The sequence below is a fragment of the Grampus griseus genome (genome assembly GCF_964374135.1).
Source record: "Grampus griseus genome assembly, chromosome: 17".
Classification (NCBI taxonomy): domain Eukaryota; kingdom Metazoa; phylum Chordata; class Mammalia; order Artiodactyla; family Delphinidae; genus Grampus; species Grampus griseus.
In genome coordinates this window covers 38215512-38236936 of record NC_139011.1, presented here as the reverse complement: position 1 = coordinate 38236936, position 21425 = coordinate 38215512, and the positions used below count along the sequence as shown (strand labels likewise).

Here is a 21425-nt window from a genome sequence, read left to right as displayed (position 1 = left end):
GGAGTGATGTGAGCAGATTCACATTTTGGAAAGAGGACTTGGGCTGAGTCGGGGAGGATGGGCTGGAGGGGCCGGAAGTAGGTTTGTGGAGACCCCGTTAGTGGACGATGTAATAATAGCCCGAGAGAAAGACGATAGCGTGTGGTTCATGATGGTGGAGGTGCAGAATCGTCTGGACACTTGGGAAGGTCTCTGAACATAAGTTCTGGGTCCAGTGCCAGCATCTCACCCCTGGTGGTTTACTGGAATCATCTGTGGGGCTTTTAAAACATCCAGAAGCCCAGGCGGCACCCTGGACCCCCAGAAATAGAGATTATCTTACGGTGATTGATGCAACCTCCTTGGAGGACAATTTGAAAATATGTATCCAGTTGTAAATGTTCATTCTCTTTAAGCAGGCAGTTCCACTTCTAGATGTTTATCTTTCAGACGTGCTTTCACGTTGTCTGCAAAACTACAGGCACACGAATATCCATTGCAATAATGTTTGTAATAGCAAAGCCTAGGAACCACCTAAACGCCCTTCCAATAAGAAACTGGTTAGGGCACTTCCCTGGTGGCGCAGGGGTTAAGAATCCCCCTGCCAATGCAGGGGACACAGGTTTGATGCCTGGTCCGGGAAGATCCCACATGCTGCGGAGCAGCTAAGCCCGTGCGCACAACTACTGAGCCCGTGCACCTAGAGTCTGTGCTTCGCAACAAGAGAAGCCACCGCAATGAGAAGCCCGTGCACCGCAACGAAGAGTAGCCCCCGCTCGCCGCAACTAGAGAAAGCCCGCTCGCACCAACGAAGACCCAACACAGCCAAATAAATAAATTTATAAAAAAAAAAAACTGGTTAAATGAATCATGGTGCAGCCTTTAAAAATAATGCTGTAGTGTGTCAAAGGTGAGCAAGAGGAATACTTTTGTAAGTTTTTTTGTTTAAAGTTTATTCTATTTTTAGAGTAGGTAAAAGGTTTTTACATAGTTTAAAAATCAGAACAATACGAAAAGACGTACATTAAGAAGTTTGGCTCCTACTCTTACCCTTCCACCCATCCCCTACCTCCACTTCCCATCAGGAATGGTGGTGGGCAGCCTCCAGGGCGGCCCCCAGCAATCCCCATCTCCTGAATTCACACACGTGTAGTCCCTCCTTCATTGTTGCTCTGTGTGACCAATAGCATATGGAAATAACAAGGAGGTCACTTCTCCAGTTACGTTATCAGAGACACTGTGGCTGCTCTCTTGGGAGCTCTCTCTCACTTCTTGAATCACTCACTCTTGGGGAAGCCGTGTCGGGAGCAAGTGTCTCATTGTACAGAATATTTATTCAGCTTGTCTCCTGAGTAGTCATGGACACTTGGGTTGTTTCCCACTTTTCGTTATTACAAACAATGCTGCCGTGAATAACCTGAAAGTATACCGGGGCTTCCCTGATGGCGCAGTGGTTAGGAATCTGCCTGCCAATGCAGGGGACACAGGTTCGAGCCCTGGTCTGGGAAGATCCCACATGCCGCAGGGCAACTAAGCCCGTGTGCCACAACTACTGAGCCTGCACTCTAGAGCCCGTGAGCCACAACTACTGAGCCCGTGAGCCACAACTACTGAAGCCTGCGTGCCTAGAGCCCATGCTCCGCAACAAGAGAAGCCACCGCAATGAGAAGCCCGCGCACTTCAACGAAGAGTAGCCCCCGCTCACCGCAACTAGCCCGCATGCAGCAACGAAGAACCAATGCAGCCAAAAATAAATAATTTTTTTTAAAAAGTATATCAAATTATTGATACACTTCATATGTGCCAGGGTATCTGCAGGAGAGAATTCCAGAACTGAAGTTGCCGGGTCAAAGGTACATTTTGTACTTTGGGTAGATATTGCCAGCTATCCCTCCATAGGGGAAGTCCGCCCTTAATATGTTTGAATCTTGAACGATGGGCCTGTTTTGCCTTTAAAATAATCTCTGCAAGTGACTGATGCTCACCAGAGGTTGAGAACCGCAGCTCTCCTCTCTCTTGATCACATGCTCTAAGCGGGTGAGGAGGGGAAAGGTTAAAAACCCAAACTCTCTACATGCTTTTAAAGCATGCACACAACAAAATTTCCAAACAGCTATTAGTACAAAAGCCCAGGAGAGCTCAGAAGCTGGGCTGGGAGCTCCTGGGATAGTCTGCAGCAAGAGTGAATACGCCCCCTGAGAACAGGGGCTTCAGGCTCAGCAGGCTCCTGATAAAGGATAGCAGTGCCACTCTGCCTCGTACAGGCTCAGACCACCATGGCTCGGCGTGGGAGAAGCTGGGGGACGATGACCTTTCAGGGTCCCTGCACCGAGACAATTACTCTTCAAAATTGCAGCCTGAGATGGAGCAATGGGGACAGGACAGGGCATGGGGGAAGCTCCAGAAACAAGGGGTGTGGGCTTCCGTGGTGGCGCAGCGGTTAAGAATCCGCCTGCCAGTGCAGGGGACACGGGTTCGAGCCCTGGTCCGGGAAGATCCCACGGAGCAGCTAAGCCCGTGCGCCACAACTACTGAGCCTGCACTCTAGAGCCCACGAGCCACAACTACTGAAGCTGCGCACCTAGAGCCTGTGCGCCACAGCAAGAGAAGCCCGTGTGCAGCAACGAAGACCCAACGCAGCCAAAAATATAAATAAATAATTTTATAAAAAAAAAAAAAAAGAAGGGGTGTGCCATGGGGGTCTGTCTGGATTATGGCTTGGCAAGACTGGACTGAAAGAGTTATGTATAGCTATTTTATTGCATTGGAAAATGGAGTCTTCTTAATATAAATTCATGGTGAGGAAAAAAGTGCTCGCCTCCACAGCCAGCCAGCTGTCTGTATTATGGATCACTCAACTGCATTTCCACTCAACACTATGTGAGGGATTACCCCAAGCTATCGGGTGATGTTCTGCATTAATAATGAGTCTAGATTGTGCCCAGAGAAGTAAGTCATGTTCAGAGCAAAGAGGAAGGGACAGCTCTGCTTTGACTCTCCTCTGCAGTTATACTGTTAGTTGATATAATGCCTTCCCACTGAACAACGATTTTGGCAGCACTTCTGCCCAAACGAAGACAAGCACAATTCCCTTAATGTTTGGAAGCTTACTTTACAATATAGCAACGCAATGTAGCTAGGGAAAACATTTATTTAGCTAGGGATTTATTATCTGAAGATTACATGTTTAATCTGGTGCTATCACTTATTAGCATTTGATGTTGGCAAGCCACTAATCTTCCCAAACTGCAGTTTCCCTCGCTGGTAAATGAGAACAACAACAGCTGCTTTAATTAACGCATAGGGTGGTTCTCAGGACTCCCTTCCAAAAGAAATACTGCAAAAATGTCTCAGAAAAAAGCGTGTGGTCTGTGCCAGACTGTGGAAGTGATTATGCACTTTGGAGCATTTATTTAGTAACCTCAAGTCATATCCATTGTAGAAATTCTCCTCGATCTGAAACGATAGCGTTGACTCTCAGAATTATGTCTGGTTCTTATAAAAAATCACTTCCCACCTATCCTCAGTAATGGGTTTTTTAACTATCAGCCTGGTTTTCACAGGTTCACAAACCTGCTCCCGCAGAAGCTGCCCCAGCCACGTGGACGGCAGCGCCCTTCTGCAGTTGCTCAGTCCTGTAACCTCAGAGTCACCTGTGACTCTTCTGTCATATCCATATGAAGATAAACTCTTTATATCAATCCATCAGCAAAGCTTGTAGGCTCTACCTTCAAAGTACAGGCACAGTCTGACCCCTCTCACCAGCCTGTCTGGGCCACCAGAATCAGTGCACTGGGTTTCTTCCAGCTCTCCGTGCTCTAGCCTTACCTGTGCCCCATTCTGTGCACAGTAGTCCTTTAAAAATAAAGTCAGTTCATGTCTCTCCACTGCTCAGAACCATCCAGTGACCCCTTCTTACTTAGATGCAACCACTGCCTGTGACTCCCACGTGGTCTATCCCGGCTTATCACTTGCCTGGCCCCCTGGTCTCCTTACCTTTCCTGAAACGTGCCACACCCACTCCTACCACTGCCATTTGCAGATGCTGTTCTCCTTGGGTGCTGTTCTTTCCAAACACTACGTATTCACTCATCCCTTTCTTCAGGGCTCTGCTCAGCGTCACCTTCTCTGACTGCAGCATGTAAAATAACAAGCCCTCCCTATGCCCCAAACCAGCGGGCACTCTCCATCCCCCTTATCCTGCTTTTCTCCATAGCACCTTCCCCATCTAACATATATATTTGTTTGTCTGTTGTTTGTCTTGCCCCCTCTTTCCTCCCACCCTTGCCACAAAATGTAAACTTCACAGAAGCAGAAACTTGGTTTTATTCATTGTTATGTCCCCAGACCCTAGAAGAGTACCTGACTCAGAGAGAAGGGACTCATGAAATATTCCACAACTCAGTGAACAAATGAATGAATGACTGGATGGATGGATGACCAAAGTAGGACACCTACATGCATACATAAGCAGATATGTAGATAAGCTGACATTACAGTTATATGATAATCAATGATGTGGAACTTATTTTCCAATATTTATAGGCCATTTTTATCTCTCTTGTAACTTTTCTTTCCATGTCTTTTGTTCATTTTTCCTATGGAGATGATCATATTGTTTTATTTTATGTGCTCTTTATATATTAAGAATTTTTGCTCATAGACATGCTTTCTATTTTGAAATGTGCCCTGTGGGATAAAGTACTGCTTTCATTTAAGGTGTCTGAAATGTCTTATAAGATTGAATAAGTAGCTAATGTATGAATCATTTCCTTTTTCTCTTTCTCTAATTCCAATTGGATTGTCAGAATTGGACTCTTGTGCTTTGGGGAACCATGGTTGTGAACATTCGTGTGTAAGCAGTGGAGGCTCTTTTGTGTGCCAGTGCTTTGAAGGGTATATACTCCGTGAAGATAGGAAAACCTGCAGAAGTAAGTTTTTATTGGAGTGGGCTCACATTACTGTATCTGACCTCTGCATGAAATCCACCGTCCTGATCTCTGTGTATCAGTTACTCTCAAAAACCAATGCCACAAGACCACTAAATGTAATGTGGGATCCTGGATCAGAAAAACATGACTTTGGCTTAAAAACTAAGGAAATATAAATAAGCTATGGACTTTGGTTGATATTACTGTATCAGTAATGGTCTATTAATTGTTAACAAACGTGTCACACTAGTATAATATGTTAATAATAGTGGAAACTGGGTATGGGGTTTATAGGACCTCTCTGTACTATCTTCAGTTCTTCTGTAGATCTAAAACTGTCCTAAATAATAAAGTCTATTAAAAAGAAAACAAACAAATGGACAAATGAAAAAAGTCAGTGCCAGAGCTACAACTGAAGATGTTCATTTATGCCCTGTGGAAAGAAACGACAGGTTGGCAGTGTGCTCTACTGGAAAGATGTACAGTCTGAAATCCAGTATTCTATCAGCTTCTAGCTCTGCCATTTATTAGCTGGGCAAGTTGCTTAACTTCTCTGAGCCTCTGTTTCTTTATCTTTAATAGTATTGTTGTTGTTGTTTCTGGTGGCACAAATCCCTCTTAGAGACCACCTTATGGTGAGGCCATTCTACGTCTCAGAAAGCAAGGCCTCTTAGATGGGGCCAAGACACGTCTCTATATAGTCAAAGGGGAGTGTGTAACCCTGAGCAAATGATTCCCACCCCTATCAGTCGTCTTTTTCTTAAGCTTCTCAAAAGTACTTTACAAAGAACAACTCATATTTCACATGTGAAGAAAAGATGGGTAACTGAAAGTATTTTTCTCATTTTTCAGAAAGGAAAGGTAAGGTTAAGTCATTCTCCAAAGTCATATGTCAGGGAAAAAGCCAAAATTAGATTTCAGTGCCACTAATCTAAATTGAGGTTGAATCTCCTAAGTAATCGTACCAACAGTGTTTCCCTTCTGATATCACAAACTGCATCTGCAGAAAGCTGATGATGGACTGCATATTTATGAGACACTGAAGTAGGTGCTGGTGAATGACGGTGGCGGTGATAGTGAGGAAGTTGGGAGAGTGAGCCCGCATTGGAGCCGCTGAAGGTCATCCTCAGTTTTACCTTCCTCCCCACGGATCACTGAGCTCAGGGGGCCCTGGAGTCCAGGGGCTGAGGTGGATGGAAATTCCCAGGTGAAGCCCAGGGAAAATTGATGTTGGTAACATTTAACTTGCTCTGCTATCCACAGGGAAAGATATCTGCCAAGCAGTAGACCACGGCTGTGAACACATTTGTGTGAACAGTGATGAGTCGTACATCTGCAAGTGCTTGGAGGGATTCCGACTCGCTGAGGATGGGAAACACTGCAGAAGTAAGTGGCTTCAAGGTGGAGGTGGACTTTTCCATCTGTGGGTCTTGGACAGTTGGAGAACTTCATTAAGCACTGAAAGTCTTCCTTTATAATCAGTGTCACTATTGTTAAGTTCCTGCCTTGGGTGCTCTGAAACTGTTGTGCTAGTGATCAGTACAATAGACCCTTAGTTCTTCAAGAATTTCTCAGTCAAGATCCTGAGTTGTCAGGCTTTTCGCTGCTTTTCACTTTCTCCCAGCTATAGGCCCTTTCCACAAGAGTTGTGTGGGTGCTCAGAGCCTAGCACGGTGCCTGGCTAGCCATTGGATGGGATTAGAATCTCTGCCAGCAATCTCTATAAGGATCAAAGAACAGTTATAGTGCTATTTCTTCTTGGAAAACCTTATAAGTAAGGGCAGAAGGTGCGAGAAGGGCCGAAAGGATTTTCTGTGAGTCTTGTTTATCCATTCTATCATTTGCTTCTGTAGGTCACTCAAAACAGATTTTCTGAGAGTTTACTTAGAAGGTATATTGGTCAGGGTTCTCCAGAGAACCAGTAAAATGTGTGTGTGTGTGTGTGTGTGTGTGTGTGTGTGTGTGTGTATAGATCGATAAATAGACAGGGAATCTGTAGGGCAGGCGGGCAGGCTGGAGACCCAGGGAAGAACCGATGTTGCAGCTGTAATCCAAAGGCAGTCTGGAAGCAGAATTCCCTCTTCCTTTTGGGGAATTCAGTCTTTTTTTCTCTAAAGGTCTTCAAGATAAGGTCCACCCACAATATGGAGGATAATCTGCTTTACTCAAAGTCTCCTGATTTAAATGTTAATCTCATCTAAAAAAAATACCTTCACAGCAACATCTAGACTGGTGTTTGACGCAACAACTGGGCACCATAGCCTAGACAAGCTGACACATCAAGTTAACCATCACAGCCCCCAACAGAAGAGACAGGGTTGGCCGAGCTCAGTGAGGTGGGCAGTAGACAAGAACAGGGTGGGGATTTTTCCTCCACTGTGAGATTCTGAGCTGTTAATCCCTACTTTGGGTGATCTTGACACTGTCTACTTGCTTTTGTGATACTCTGCTCCGGTGGGCAGAATGTTCTTTTTTTTTAGTTAAAAAAAAAAATTCAATCGCTGTTGAGGTTGATTTGGGGGAATATCCTCATGGATACCCGAAATAACTGGGGGCCTCCACAGGTCAACCTTAGTGGGGTTGGGGAGAGCTCATTCCTCATTCTTCTGCCAGGAAGAGGGGCTTCTACTGTTAGTGAGAAGTTCTGTCTGAAAAACCGATTCCTGGGATGCCTGTGGGTCCGTGGCCTGACTCTGCAGGGCTCCCTACACTAGCCTATGTTTTGCCTTCACGAGGGGGTGTCCTTCTACGGAGCCCATGGCTGCAGTTCTGCCCATTATGTCTGCCTGAGCCATTTGTTCATGCTTCTCTTTCTGTAAGCATGGGCACACGTGTGCATCATTTCTTTATTCAATGTATTTTTTGCTCAATAAGTTGAGCTATTTGTACACAATTGTACACAAGGCACAACTTCTTCCTGTGAAATTTGATTGCTAAATCAAATCCCACCATTCCCACTTCCAGAGGGATCTGTAGTCACTGATTCCAATTTTGTAGGAAGCTTCTCCTTTTAGGGAGCTAATGACCGAAAAGAACCAGAGAGCCAAAGGCTTTCATGCCGTGGAGGAGGACTACTCAGGACACATCCTGCTTCAGCTGTGTCATCAACTGGTTGTACGACCTTGGGCAACTCTGTGAAACTTCGTTTCTTCATTTATACCTTGGGTATAATTATCCCTGCCCTCCTCTTTCCACAGGATGTTGTGAAGATTAAAAGGCTGTAACTACTCTGGAGAGTTTAAAGTATCTCAGACATGAGAAATGTTCATCAGACAATTAAAACTGAAGCATTTGGGATGTCTATGGGGAAAATTCAGTAGCTTGGGAAAACCAAAACTCAAAGCACATGGAACAATTCTAAAAATTAACAATAAATCCAGGACACGTGATCACCCATCTGACCACGCAGTTTCATGGGAGCTAGAGCTTTCTGAGAGGTTTCCTTTACCATGCCCTATCCTGAGTATTAGACTGAAAGGGGGGATGTTATAGAGGAAGTTTGAATAGAGATTTTTTAAAATGGATTATTTCTATGATCTGTCCTGACATGACTGTTCAATCCAGCTCATTTCTACATTGATGAGGTTGCTTAACTTCCTTCATTACCCTCAGGGAAGGATGTCTGCAAATCAACCCACCACGGCTGTGAACACATTTGTGTTAATCGTGGCAGTTCTTACATCTGCAAATGCTCAAAGGGATTTATTCTAGCTGAGGATGGAAGACGGTGCAAAAGTAAGTGATCTCAACTTGGTTTTTTTGCCTTAATTTGGTTTGGGAGCAACTGCTTTTTGGAGTATTTGCAGGAAATAAATCCCTCACCTCTGCTTCTACCATAGATATAAATGTGTATGCATAGATACAGAATGGGGAAGAGAGAGCTTAACTGCACCTATGAAAAAACTTATGGTTTTAGTTAACAGTAAGTTCACTATCAGCTAAGAGGCTAGAATGAGCCTAGCTGAATAAGAATATCTGGAATGAGGGAGGTAAGACTTGTGCTTTTAAACTTAAAAAATAATACCTCTAAAGTAGCAGAAAAAATTTTGAGTTATTTTATCATCTCAGAGTAGAGAAGAATTTTCTAAACATGACATGAAACATAAAAGCCATAAAAGAAAAAAAAGGGAAAATGTACAGTGAGAGATTAAAGCTACATTTTTTTACCTCTTAGTTATCAGAGTTCAAAAAGTTTGATTCCTTATATTGGCAATGGTGTGTGTGTGTGTGTGTGTGTGTGTGTGTGTGTGTGTGTGTGTGTGTTTTGGCTGCACTGGGTCTTAGTTGCAGCACGCAGGATCTTCATTGCCACGTGTGGGATCTTTTAGTTGCGGCACACGAACACTTAGTTGCGGCACGTGAACTCTTAGTTGCGTCATGTGGGATCTAGTTCCCTGACCAGGTATCAAACTCAGGCCCCTCCATTGGGAACGTGGAGACTTTAGCCACTGGACCACCAGGGAAGTCTCCAGCAATGGTATGTTGTAATAGGCAATTGTAAATTTATCACTAGGCGTCTGAATTGGTACAACTTTTAGGAGGGCAATTTGGTAATATTTTAAAGGCAGTTCCAGTTCTAGGAGTTTATCCCACAGATAAGTGCATGTGTTCTTATCACATAAGAACACATAGCCATATTTAAAGGGATATTTTGTGCAGCGTTATTTGCAGTAGCAAAAATGGGAAATAAGGTAAATGTCTATCCATAAGATACTGATTAAATAAATTATGGTACATCTATACAATAGAATACTATACAGCTGTTAAAAGGAATGAAGCAGCTCTAGATGTATCCCCAAGATATTTTAGGTGAAAAAAGCATGGTGCTGAATGGTTTTTATAGTATGTTACCATTGATGTATTTTGCAAAAGGCTCTTTCTAACCTATATTCTCTCTCTCAATATAGACATAGCTATATAGGTAGATAGAGATGGAGATATATAGATATAGATACCCTTTGTAGTGTTTGAACTTTGTTCCATGTGCATGTAATATTTTTTTTTAGAAAAAAATAAAAAGGATAGAGACAAGATTTAGAAAGCATCATGGTGGGGAAGTTCAATATGATGTCAAGTGAAAAATAAAGGAAGATCTATGTAGAAAAAAAGACTTGAGGTACCTTTCAAATACCAAACTGACAATCTCCTCACCCATTAATTATATGACACTCCCCCCCCAAACCCCAGGGAAAGAAAGGACATTGGGGAGAAGCTACAGCTGAACATGAGGACAAAGACACTTTGTCTCAGAGAAGCTGTGTGATTAATTAGTTAAGATCATGAGCTTCGACAGACCTGGATTTGAACACCCTATTCATACATTTGTGTGACCTTGGAGAAATTATTTAACTCGAGTCTCAGTTTCTTCGTATAATATGAAGACAATACCTCACAGAATCGTTATGAGGAATACATGATATCATGTATTTAAAGGTGTTTAGCCCAGTGCTGGCACATTCCAATTGCTCGACAAATGATAGCTACAAATGTAATCATCAACAGCAGAGCTGTCTACAGATGGGGCTTCAGTGGTGAAGTGATGAGTTCCTCATCAGGAGAGGTATTCAGGTCCAGGCTGAATGAATGGCTACTGGGTAGGGATGCAGTAAAGATGTGAGCAACAGGGGTGGCTGGACCAGTGGCTTTTAAAGGTCTTGTCCAACCCTGAAATTCTGGAACTCTGTGAAAATTAAGTTCAGAAGGCAAAACGCTGCTCCGTTCCAGTCTCATTGACTTAACTACCCAAAGAAAACATCCAAGGAAAGCTGAGTGACCTTCCTGCAAACAAGTAGCCAGCAAGAGGGACTGTCATTCTCCCTGGATCTAAAAGTGAGAGTCTGGCACCTCTCACCCTGATGCTCTTCCACTAGACCTAGGATTCTTGTTTCCTGGCGAAGCCTTCTACACCCCTCTATGCATGGAGGCTGCAGGTGTTGGTTTCATTCTGTAAGAAAAGAGTATATGGGGAAGAGGAGAAAACAGATTCACTGCTGGAAAATTATTTCACTATTTATGAAATCTGCTGGAGAGTCACGTGCACAGTCCTTGAGATTCAGGCTATGAATGTAAATGAAGCTCTGAATTGGCCTTTTCCTCTTTCATTAATAACAGATCAATAGGTTGGGTAAAGAGGATAAGCACTTAATGAAGAAAGAGAGGAACCCAACTCTTCCAACACACACACACACACACACACACACAATTACATTAGCATGTTAGTTAAGCCCAGGAATAGAAATATTTTTGCATGTGTCTTTACTTCCTAATATTGCTGTGCTTCATTTTCAAATATTAGACAGCTGCTTGATATGTAAAAGAGAATGTATATTGCGTACTGTAGACTGTTTGAAATGAGATCATTCATTTGGGATCTGTAAATTTTTCTTATGCAGCCCTAAATAACAAAAAAATCTCTCTACGCCCAGTTTGCTTACGTATTTGCATGAAGCTTTTACTGTCACCCATCTGAGTTGCCTGGAAAACTTCCATATAGATAAAGAATTCACAGTGATAATTCAGTTTAAAACTTTAAAAGGTCAATAGGGGGGAATTCCCTGGCGGTCCAGTGGTTGGGACTCCGTGCTTTCACTGCCGAGGGCCCAGGTTCGCCGAGGGCCCAGATTCGGTCCCTGGTTGGGGAGCTAGGATCCCACAGGCTGTGTGGCTTGGCCAAAAAAAAAAAAAAGAAAAAGTCAATAGGATACTTACGGGTGTGCTACCCAATGGACACCACCTCCTTGATTTATTCTGTCAGCAAGCATTTATTTAACAACTCTTGTGTGCCAGGTATTGGAGGTACAGAAATTAATGAGAAATGGCTCCTGCTGAGGAGGAACTGGCAGACTAGAGGAGGAAACTGACACATAATTAACTAGCTGTTGTACAGTGTGGAGCACTGCACAGAGTACACTGGACTATAAGCAACGTGGTGTCAGGGATTTTGCTTTGGTCACTGTTGCAATCCTACTGCACTGACTGCCTTACACAAAGCAGGTGCTCAATAAACAATTCTTTGTCCACTAAATTAGTAGTGTTAGGGCTACACAGAGAGTAACTAAGACAAGCTGGGTTACTAGGAGATATCCCTGGAAGAGGTGATGGCCGAGCTGAACTGGAAGACTTTCCAAGTCCGTTGTCTGTCAGATGCCAGCACCGGGGTGATATCACCCGCCTGGAGTAAAGTTATTGGAATCTTTTGGGTGCTGTCAGACCCTTCAGAGTACTGTACACACAGTCCCTCCCAGACTTGGCTGCCGGTGACCCAGGGTACAGTGTGGACCTGGTTTCCAATTTGTACATCGGCTGTGTTTTTGCTTGTGGAAAATACAATTTTAACAATTTGACAAGCCGCATATAAAGGCAATTCTGAGCTTTATTGTTGCTCGTTACTCTCCCTACCCTTTGTCTGTCCTGTGTATTATGTAAAGAATAAAGGTGGCTCTCCCAAGTGGTTATACCTCCAGTGGAAGCAGAGTTTTTTGTTTTTTGTTTTTTTTGCGGTACGTGGGCCTCTCACTGATGTGACCTCTCCCGTTGCGGAGCACAGGCTCCGGACGTGCAGGCTCAGCGGCCATGGCTCATGTGCCTAGCAGCTCCGCGGCATGTGGGATCTTTCCGGACCGGGGCACGAACCCGTGTCCCCTGCATCGGCAGGCGGACTCTCAACCACCGCGCCACCAGGGAAGCCCAGTTTTCTTCTCTTGTGCATAAGTGATTTTTATCATTTAACTAGCTCAACTTTCCTTTCATTCCTGTAGGATGCACTGAAGGCCCAGTTGACCTGGTCTTTGTGATCGATGGATCCAAGAGCCTCGGAGAAGAGAATTTTGAGATTGTGAAGCAGTTTGTCACTGGAATTATAGATTCCTTGGCAATTTCCCCAAAAGCCGCTCGAGTGGGGCTGCTCCAGTATTCCACGCAGGTCCGCACAGAGTTTACACTGAGAAACTTCAGCTCGGCCAAAGACATGAAAAAAGCTGTGGCCCACATGAAATACATGGGCAAGGGCTCTATGACCGGACTGGCTCTGAAACACATGTTTGAGAGAAGTTTTACCCAAGTAGAAGGGGCCAGGCCGCTCTCCGCACGGGTGCCCAGAGTGGCCATCGTGTTAACAGATGGACGGGCTCAGGATGATGTCTCCGAGTGGGCCAGTAAAGCCCAGGCCAATGGTAATATGGGATGGAGGTGTGGTTTACACCACTCAAGGTTCGGGTTTCTTAAACTCACTTGGTGTTCACATGGGGCCACAGGAGTGAGATTCTTTGAGCGAACAGAAAGGCTTCCTGTCCCCACTGTTACACACCTTTACTAAACTGCCACCTAGTGGCCTTAAAGGCACCCCACAGGAGTTAAAGGACTCGGGAAGGATACGAAAATCTTGCGGACTATACCTGAGTAATCATCTACTGTGATTTACTAGCCAGGGTGTGACCGCCAGAGCAGAGAATCAATCCTGCACGTGCTATTTAACCAGAGAAATATACAACAGTTCCCAGACACTGGTCTGGTTGCTTTAGAATCACCTGAAGAGCTTGATAAAAATTGACTCCTGGTAGGAGGAACGCTTACCAATAGTTTTTTTTCCTTTTTTAAGCAATGCTTCCAGTGAACACTCTGGGAGTGCAGTGGCCTTAGGACAGCGAATACTCTTGTGTTTGCAGGAGGCAAAAGTTAACTTTCGAGAAAATCAAAATGTCAGACAAGATCGTGACCCTAAACTCTTGTTGCTCAGTAGAGCTCAGCCTCTTCTCTGAGGTTTGTCTGACTCCATGTATAATGCAGGGGGACTTGAGGTTACTTCATTTGTGTCTAGATGTCAAGTGTGGCGGGGGAGTATGGCTCTTGACGAAAGGAAACCCAAAAGCTATGATGGTTGGTGGAGAGAGCTTGAGGGAAAGTGTCTGGATTCCTTGGGGAGATGAGAAACCTTGAGGTTGTGAAGCAGTTTGCTTGAAAGCTGCTTTCTTTAAGAACTTGTCGTGGGCACATTGCTGCAGCAGGTCCTGTAAGCGGGAAAGGATATGTACCAACCAGGGCTCCATTCAAGACTTTATGGACTCAGTGCCTCCATCAGGCATGGAACACAGTACATGTGTGACCAGTCCTTGCTGAGTGAGTGAACAAAGGGTGAAAGTGCTGGCAATAGCACTGGTGAACTCCGTTCCTGCTCACAGAAAGGCTGGTTCACCTCAACATTCAGTCACTCTCTTCACAGAGGAGGCCGTTTTATTGATATTGCTTACGTCACTCTTTTTTTCTGAACCCAATAGAGTAGGAGCCACAAAGTGTCCTGCCTGAATCATCTGGGTGGATTTTAAAACTGGCTGCTCACACGCAGTTCCCCTGCTTCTAGACTAGCTTACCTGAGCCTATGTCAAACCCACAGGCCCCTCTAATCTGCATTCTTAAAATGTATAGGGGAAAGCACCCTGTCTCCAAAATCAGTTGTCAACCCTTTTATTTGTCTCATTGAAGCCAATCTACCTTACTCTTACCCAAATTTCCACGAATCCTCCAAAGACAGGTGGTGGAAGAAACATGTTTACTTGGTTCTTGAATCAACAAGATTTATCTGAAGTGACATCCTCTAACGAATTTAATTACTCCTACGTATAGCTAACACAATCTTAAAATAGTAGTTATCCTTTTTAGGAAGCTGTGCATAAAGTCACTGGGCTCTCAGACAAATATGCTGAACTTGGCTGTTGACCTGACACAGACTTTAGAACGAGGCCAACTCTTGCCCTTTGGCTTTTAAAGAGCCATTTTTATGTCTGTTTTTTTAAAAAAAATCTAGTCTAATGAATTAGCCAGAATAAGATACCTGCTGAAAAATGTTGAAAATCAAGCAGAACTTAGGTTCTTATTATGTTTTACTTTCAGTTGAAGAGGATATTGGGGAAGGGAGTCTAATGATTCATTTTGTTTAGAAAAGCTTTTGGAACAATCTCATATGCCTCTTGAAATCTAAGGTTGATACTTGGGTTTGTTCTTTTTTCTGACTTACGGGATTTCCATTGGTCTGCAGATTCTCCTTTTCAGCTTAGCACCTCCTCACAAGGCTTTGTCCTCCCAAGATGGGTGGGCAGAATACAGCTTCACTTGGCCACAGGTCACTTAAAGTTCCTATCTGTACCTCTGAGAAGTAGAACCTAGGTTACAAGGTCATAAACTGACCTGTTTCTTAGAATTCTCCCAGAAGAGATTCTCATTTAGTAAGCCATAAGGTAGTGCTCTTTTCTACTTTACCACAAGGCTAATTCAGGGAAAAGTTGAAGATTTGTTAATGACCTTGTCCAGAGCTGAGCAACAGGTTGGTGGTCTAGCTCCCCAACCTCCTTCATGCCTCACCTTCCTCTCGCTTGGATCCCTGTCTTTTGCTCACAAGGCCAAAATAAAAATGATGCAAAAGTAAAGGGAGGTTGACATGGACCCCTCAAATCACACCACTTATTAATATCCAGCTGGCTGTGGGTGCAGTACACACAACTTCCAGATCCTGGGAATACAACTCTAACTACTGTGTTCTTTTTTTTTAATTTAAGTAAAGTCGGTTTACAATGTTGTGTTAGTTTCAGGTATACAGCAAAGTGATTCAGATTATATATATATCACATATATATAATCACACAGATATATTATTCTTTTTCAGATTCTTTTCCATTATAGGTTATCATAAGGTATTGAATATAGTTCCCTGTGCTGTACAGTAGGACCCTGTTGTCTATTTTATATATAGTTGTGTATCTGTTAATCCCAAGCTCCTATTTTATCCCTCCCCGCCCCTTTCCTCTTTGGTAACCATAAGTCTGTTTTCCATGTCTGTGTAACTACCCTGTTCTTAACTTGCTCTGTTCCTTAGGTGTAACCATGTATGCTGTTGGGGTAGGGAAAGCCATTGAGGAAGAACTACAAGAGATTGCCTCTGAGCCCACAGAAGAGCATCTCTTCTATGCCGAAGACTTCAGCACGATGGGCGAGATAAGTGATAAACTACGGAAAGGCATATGTGAAGGTAGTATAGCTTACGTCTAGGAGAGACCTTAGCAAACAGAGCAACATGTGAATGAGAAATTCTCAACCCACTCCTTCAAAGTGCTCAAAAAAGTGCCTCCCTTGTAGGCAGGGCCAGTGATGCCCAGAAACACTAAGCACAAAGTGGAATAGGGGAGAGAGAAGACAAAATAATAGCTAACGTTGCTTGAGCACTTGCTCTGTACTGAGCAGTGTGATGAGTGTTCTGACACATGGCAAAATGCTTAATCCTCACAAAAACCCTATGGAGATGAACACGTAACTAGAAAAAACCATTATATGAATCAGGAAAGCTGATGCACATTTTGGGATATACCTGTAACTAGAGTGGAAAGGGATGGTAGTCCTTCCAAGCTCACTGATGAAAATGTAAAGAATGCCCTCTTGCATGGACTACTTCTGTTTACAGAACATTAAACTGCCCTTTAGAATTTAGAATTTCTTATGTATAGGAGCCCCTCGTGCTTTTCTCCAGTTCACTACTGTGTGGGTGTCCTTGCATATAGCAGTTCTGCCCATTTTTCCTTTTACTTCTGTCCCAGCTTCAGTCGCCAGTAAAATCCCAGTCAAAGTGATGTGTCTTATTCCTCCACAGGAAAGAGCACTGGGATGAAAGAGGCCAGGAAGGGAAGGCCTTTCAGATTTCTAATGCAACTTGATAATGTTTTGCCTCTAAGCTCTTTCATTTAAGCTGAAACACCTCAAATGGAGCTGCTGCCACTGCAACTTAACCCTTGGACAAACTTAATTTTTTTTCCCACCCTGCCTTCTAGACATAACATTTTTGGGGATATTCTTAAGATGCATTTAAGGGATCCAGGCTTCTCTTACTAGAGAGAACTGCCCTAGAAAGGTCTTAGATTATCGGGGGAACCAAGTGCTTTTGTGAATCGGTGGTGTTACCAAATCAAACCAGAACATCCTGGGTGGTGGCAGGTAGGTAAGGAGTTGGTCTGGGACCAGTTTCCTAAAGAACACATGCGCCCATGTGGACAACTGTCACTCTTTTGGTCATCTTTTACCTCTCAGCTCTGGAAGACTCTGGTGGAAGACGGGATTCCCCAGCAGGGGAACTGCCAAAGAGGGCGCGCCAGCCAACAGGTACATTTTTTAAAAGCCGTATTTTTAGAATCTTTGGTTGATACTTACACCGTGGTTTCCCCACAGACAAAAGTTGTTCCATCACACAGGAAACATTTACACTTTTTTAGCCATAGTTGGTAATAGCCTCTCTGCTGACAGTCTTTCTGCCATAGTATGTCCCAAAATAAAGCTATGTACCCCATTCTAGGAATACCAAGTACCTTACTCTGACAGCTGATGGCTATATTATAACCACAGCCATGTTAAACAGGTTTGACTTCAGTTTTCTTTCTCTTTACAGAATCTGAGCCAGTCACCATAAATATCCGAGACATACTTTCCTGTTCTAATTTTGCAGTGCAACACAGATATCTGTTTGAAGAAAACAATCTTGCACGGTCTACACAAAAACTTTTCCATTCGACAAAATCCTCAGGTAATTCCAAGTAAAATATTACTATAGGGTAATTTGCTATCAGCCTCTCAATTTGCCAACAAACTCAGCTTAAGGGAGGACAGGAAAGGAGGAAGTAGGAGTGGGGGAAAGAGAAGAACTTAAGGAAAATGAGAACTAAAAGAATAAACTAAAAGAAAGTGGAGTAGTCCTCCCGCAGTCCACAGTAAAAGCCCCTTCCAGCACTGGAAGCACATACAGCCCTTTCCTGGTATTTACTGGATGTGGCTGCATGGAAAAAGCTGAACATTTCTTTCATTATGGTTTCCTTCATATGCTGATTCAGTCCTACTGTTATGCGTCTGGGAAGTTTGGTGGGTTATGGAGTTGAACACTTTCCATCTGCTTTCTTAGGAAGTCCTTTGGCAGAAAAACACAATCAATGCAAATGTGAAAACCTTATAATGTTCCAGAACCTTGCAAATGAAGAAGTAAGAAAATTAACGCAGCGCTATATCCTTTTCTAATGTTATGCTTCTGTATGGAATGCAAAGAATATTACCACAACTTCAAAAAATACTATATATGGGTATATATCAAATGAAGTCATTTCCACAAAGTCAAGAACAGTGAACTCCAAGAAAGGCTTTTTCTTAAGCAGACTGATAGGTGCTTGAGAGCCAAGGGCAAGCCAAGCTTCTGGCACAGGTCAAGCACTTAGCTGCTATCTGCGGTTGGTTCTAGGAGGTTTAGCAGTAAGGCCAGTCTGCCAGTCAGTATGCAAGGTAAAGAAAAAAGACTTATTTAACTCCTTCTCTGCTGGGAGGAAATGAAAGCTATATACGAGATCTGAAGTGCATTAAAGATACAGTGCGTATAGGCAAAGACTTATGTAGAATGAAGAGGTTTCAAAGTCTTTTACCTAAACTCCAAACCCTTCCTTTGGCCCCAAGCCACACTGCGGCCACATCTGGTCAGTGTGTAGGTTTAGAGGACTGGGGTGGGGGTTTTTTTGTTTGGCAGCAGAGATCTTTTTTATCAGCACTCTAAGATGAAACATTCTACCAAGGGAACAGCAGGATCCAATGATTCATTAAAACATTACAAATAAAAGGGATGCTTTGGGATAATGGAGAAATGAGGACTCAGTGCTTTTATACACTGAACACACCCTGCCAACTGCTCTGAACTTAAAATTATAGTAAGCTGCCTGATATCTAGCTCAACATGCATCAACTAGTCTAAAGGGAAATGGTTTAATTCTGAATTATTTCTGTGCAAATGGGTTTATAAAATAAAGAACAGCATACAGCCATTCCCTCTCTGAAAACTGGAAATATGCTCCATAAAGTAAAGTAAAATAATCTGACAGTGTTTAATACAGGTGATGAATCCAGGCTCTCATTCTGCCATTGAGGGAGCAGGTGGAGGGTATTAAGAAGCTTCAGGAAGGAAGACAAATGTTTATTGTAATGCTCCTCTGCTCTGCCTTTTCCCAGCCCACCTCTGAGAGTTTACCTCACAAGAGAATAAGGCAGTTATATAGAAAAGAGAATAGGTTGGGACTTCCCTGGCAGTCCAGTGGTTAAGACTTTGCCTTCCAATGCAGGGGTGCGGGTTCAATCCCTGATCAGGGAGCTAGGATCCCACATGCCTCGCTGCCAAAAACCCAAAACATAAAACAGAAGCAATATTGTAACAAATTCAATAAAGATTTTAAAAATGGTCCACATCCAAAAAAAGAAAAAAAATCTAAAAAATTATAAAAAAAATAAAAGAGCATAGGTCAGAAGTCTTCAAGGCTGCTACACTTTGGTCCTATCATCATTGGTGAAAACTCCCCATCTTTCTTCATCTCTTCTAATGTCATATCTTACTTTCCAAGGCCTAATCCTTTTGTTTTCTTCTCTTCACCTCATTCCCAACATTATCAGTTTGGCTTCAAGAGGTGTGCTATGGCAAATTAATTTATAAGCAACAGGGGTGTGAGTAGAATTAAAATTTTTAATAAGAAAAATCTGAAATATCTGGCTTTAAAGTTAAAAAAAAGAAAAGAGTATTTAACCCCATACAGATTTATAGTCTTGATAGCACGTGCTAATGAGTTACTATAAACTTATAAGTCAGAATTTTAAAATACTTAACAGAAATGGGGAAAAAAAAAAACCAAAAGCCTTAGATTTTTCAGGACACAAATTCTTATGTAGATAAATCAGGTTGATTTGAATGTAAATAAATATAGGCCATTCAGATTCCTCTTCCTTAATTTGAGATTTACTAGAAGAAATGACACAGAGAATGGAAGCCCTGGAAAATCGCCTGAGATACAGATGAAGATTCAAAATGCTATATGTATTTGTACGTCATTGTATCAAGGATTACAGTGAAACAGTTCAGAGCCCCAAAAGCTCAAGCTATCATTAATTCTGTAAGGTTGTAAACTAAAACATAACTAGTACTGAGAAAGCTGGTTTGCTATAGAGCAAAGGCAAAAAGTACACATTAACTTGTATAAATTCATTGAGAAAAAAAATCTTTCAGAATCCTAAAATGAGTTTATCAAGTGAGAACAAATAAGCTATGCAAGATATTCTGTAATATACTGTGGACACATTTGCTTTTGCCTTGTTCTGCCTTAGTGTTGCAATCTTATTTGACTCCAAAATAAAGTTTGCACAGGCTTACTTCCATAGAACACTGGCCATGGGAAAACTATTTTTTTTTTTTGTATTGGACTTTACCTTGATATATGTATATGGATGTATACATAAAGTCATAGAACATATGTATCGTGTAACAAGTTACATTTTTTAATACAATATTAAAATTCACTTCAGAGAATGGTACTGTGTAAAATTCTAAGTTTAACTTTAAATGCAAAGTATGTATACATGAGAAATTGCTGAAACACATATGAAAAAAATGTTGAGTCTCACTGAGAATCAGGAAAACGCAGGTTAAAACAATCAGCTTGGCAAAAGTTAGCATGTCTGACTATAGCATTGGTAAAGATGTGAAAATACGGGGGCTCTTGTACACTGCTGGTGAGAACACAAATGGGCAGCCTCTGGAGTATAATCTATCAACACCTAGTAAAACTGAAAATGCAGCCCTACCCTGTACTCTAGCTACTGCAGTTACAGGTATCTAACTAGATGATTTTAGCCTCCTCGGTAGTGTATGCAGCCTGTTGCCTATACAGGTTGCCCTAACGGACGTTGGAGACAGCCCTTTCCAGTGTAAATTAATGACTGGCATGCTGTCCCCAATCTAGGCTCCAGACAGGTATGCACGGTACCTTTGGAAAGCGCCAGGGCACAGTGCCCAGGGTCCACATTGGCCAAATCATAATGTCCATCAGCACCAAGCTGCAGAACGAGGAACATGTGATTGAGACACTCCGCAAGGCCAAGTTCAAGTTCCCTGGCCGCCAGAAGATCTATATCTCCAAGAAGTGGGGATTTACTAAGTTTAATGCAGATGAATTTGAAAACATGGTGGCAGAAAATTGGCTCATCCCGGGGCCTGTGGGGTCAAATACATCCCTAATCGTGGCTCTCTGGACAAATGGCAGGCCCTGCACGCATGAGAGCCTTGGCGCTGTCCCCTCCTTACTCATGCCCACCAATAAATCCTACTTTCTTGTCCGAAAAGAAAAAGAATGTTACTCGAGTTGATAAAAGTTAACAAATTACAAATAACCTAAATCATCTTCAGAGAGGGAACTGATAAATTGTGGCATACCTCAGAAATACTATGCAATATTTAAAAGAAATGTATTGGGCTTCCCTGGTGGCACAGTGGTTAAGAATCTGCCTGCCAATGCAGGGGACACAGGTTCGAGCCCTGGTCCGGGACATGCTGTGGAGCAACTAAGCCCGTGCGCCACAACTACTGAACCTGCACTCTAGAGCCCGTGAGCCACACCACTGAAGCCCGCATGCCTAGAGCCCGTGCTCTGCAATAAGAGAAGCCACGACGAGAAGGCTGCGCACAGCAAT

At 43.0% G+C, this 21425-nt stretch overlaps 1 protein-coding gene across 1 annotated transcript in view; it reads left to right on the top strand.

The window, feature by feature from the left end:
- MATN2 (matrilin 2) overlaps nucleotides 1–20259 on the top strand; it is a 155753-nt gene extending 135494 nt beyond the window's left edge. Inside the window, exons 11-19 of the mRNA XM_082674458.1 lie at nucleotides 4788–4910; nucleotides 6174–6296; nucleotides 8523–8645; nucleotides 12668–13081; nucleotides 15775–15927; nucleotides 16977–17048; nucleotides 17389–17466; nucleotides 17839–17937; nucleotides 19703–20259. Of these exons, the coding sequence (XP_082530584.1) occupies nucleotides 4788–4910; nucleotides 6174–6296; nucleotides 8523–8645; nucleotides 12668–13081; nucleotides 15775–15927; nucleotides 16977–17048; nucleotides 17389–17466; nucleotides 17839–17937; nucleotides 19703–19758 (1241 nt within the window). The 3' untranslated portion in view covers nucleotides 19759–20259. The remainder of the gene's footprint in view (nucleotides 1–4787; nucleotides 4911–6173; nucleotides 6297–8522; nucleotides 8646–12667; nucleotides 13082–15774; nucleotides 15928–16976; nucleotides 17049–17388; nucleotides 17467–17838; nucleotides 17938–19702) is intronic.
- Nucleotides 20260–21425: the final 1166 nt, after the last annotated feature.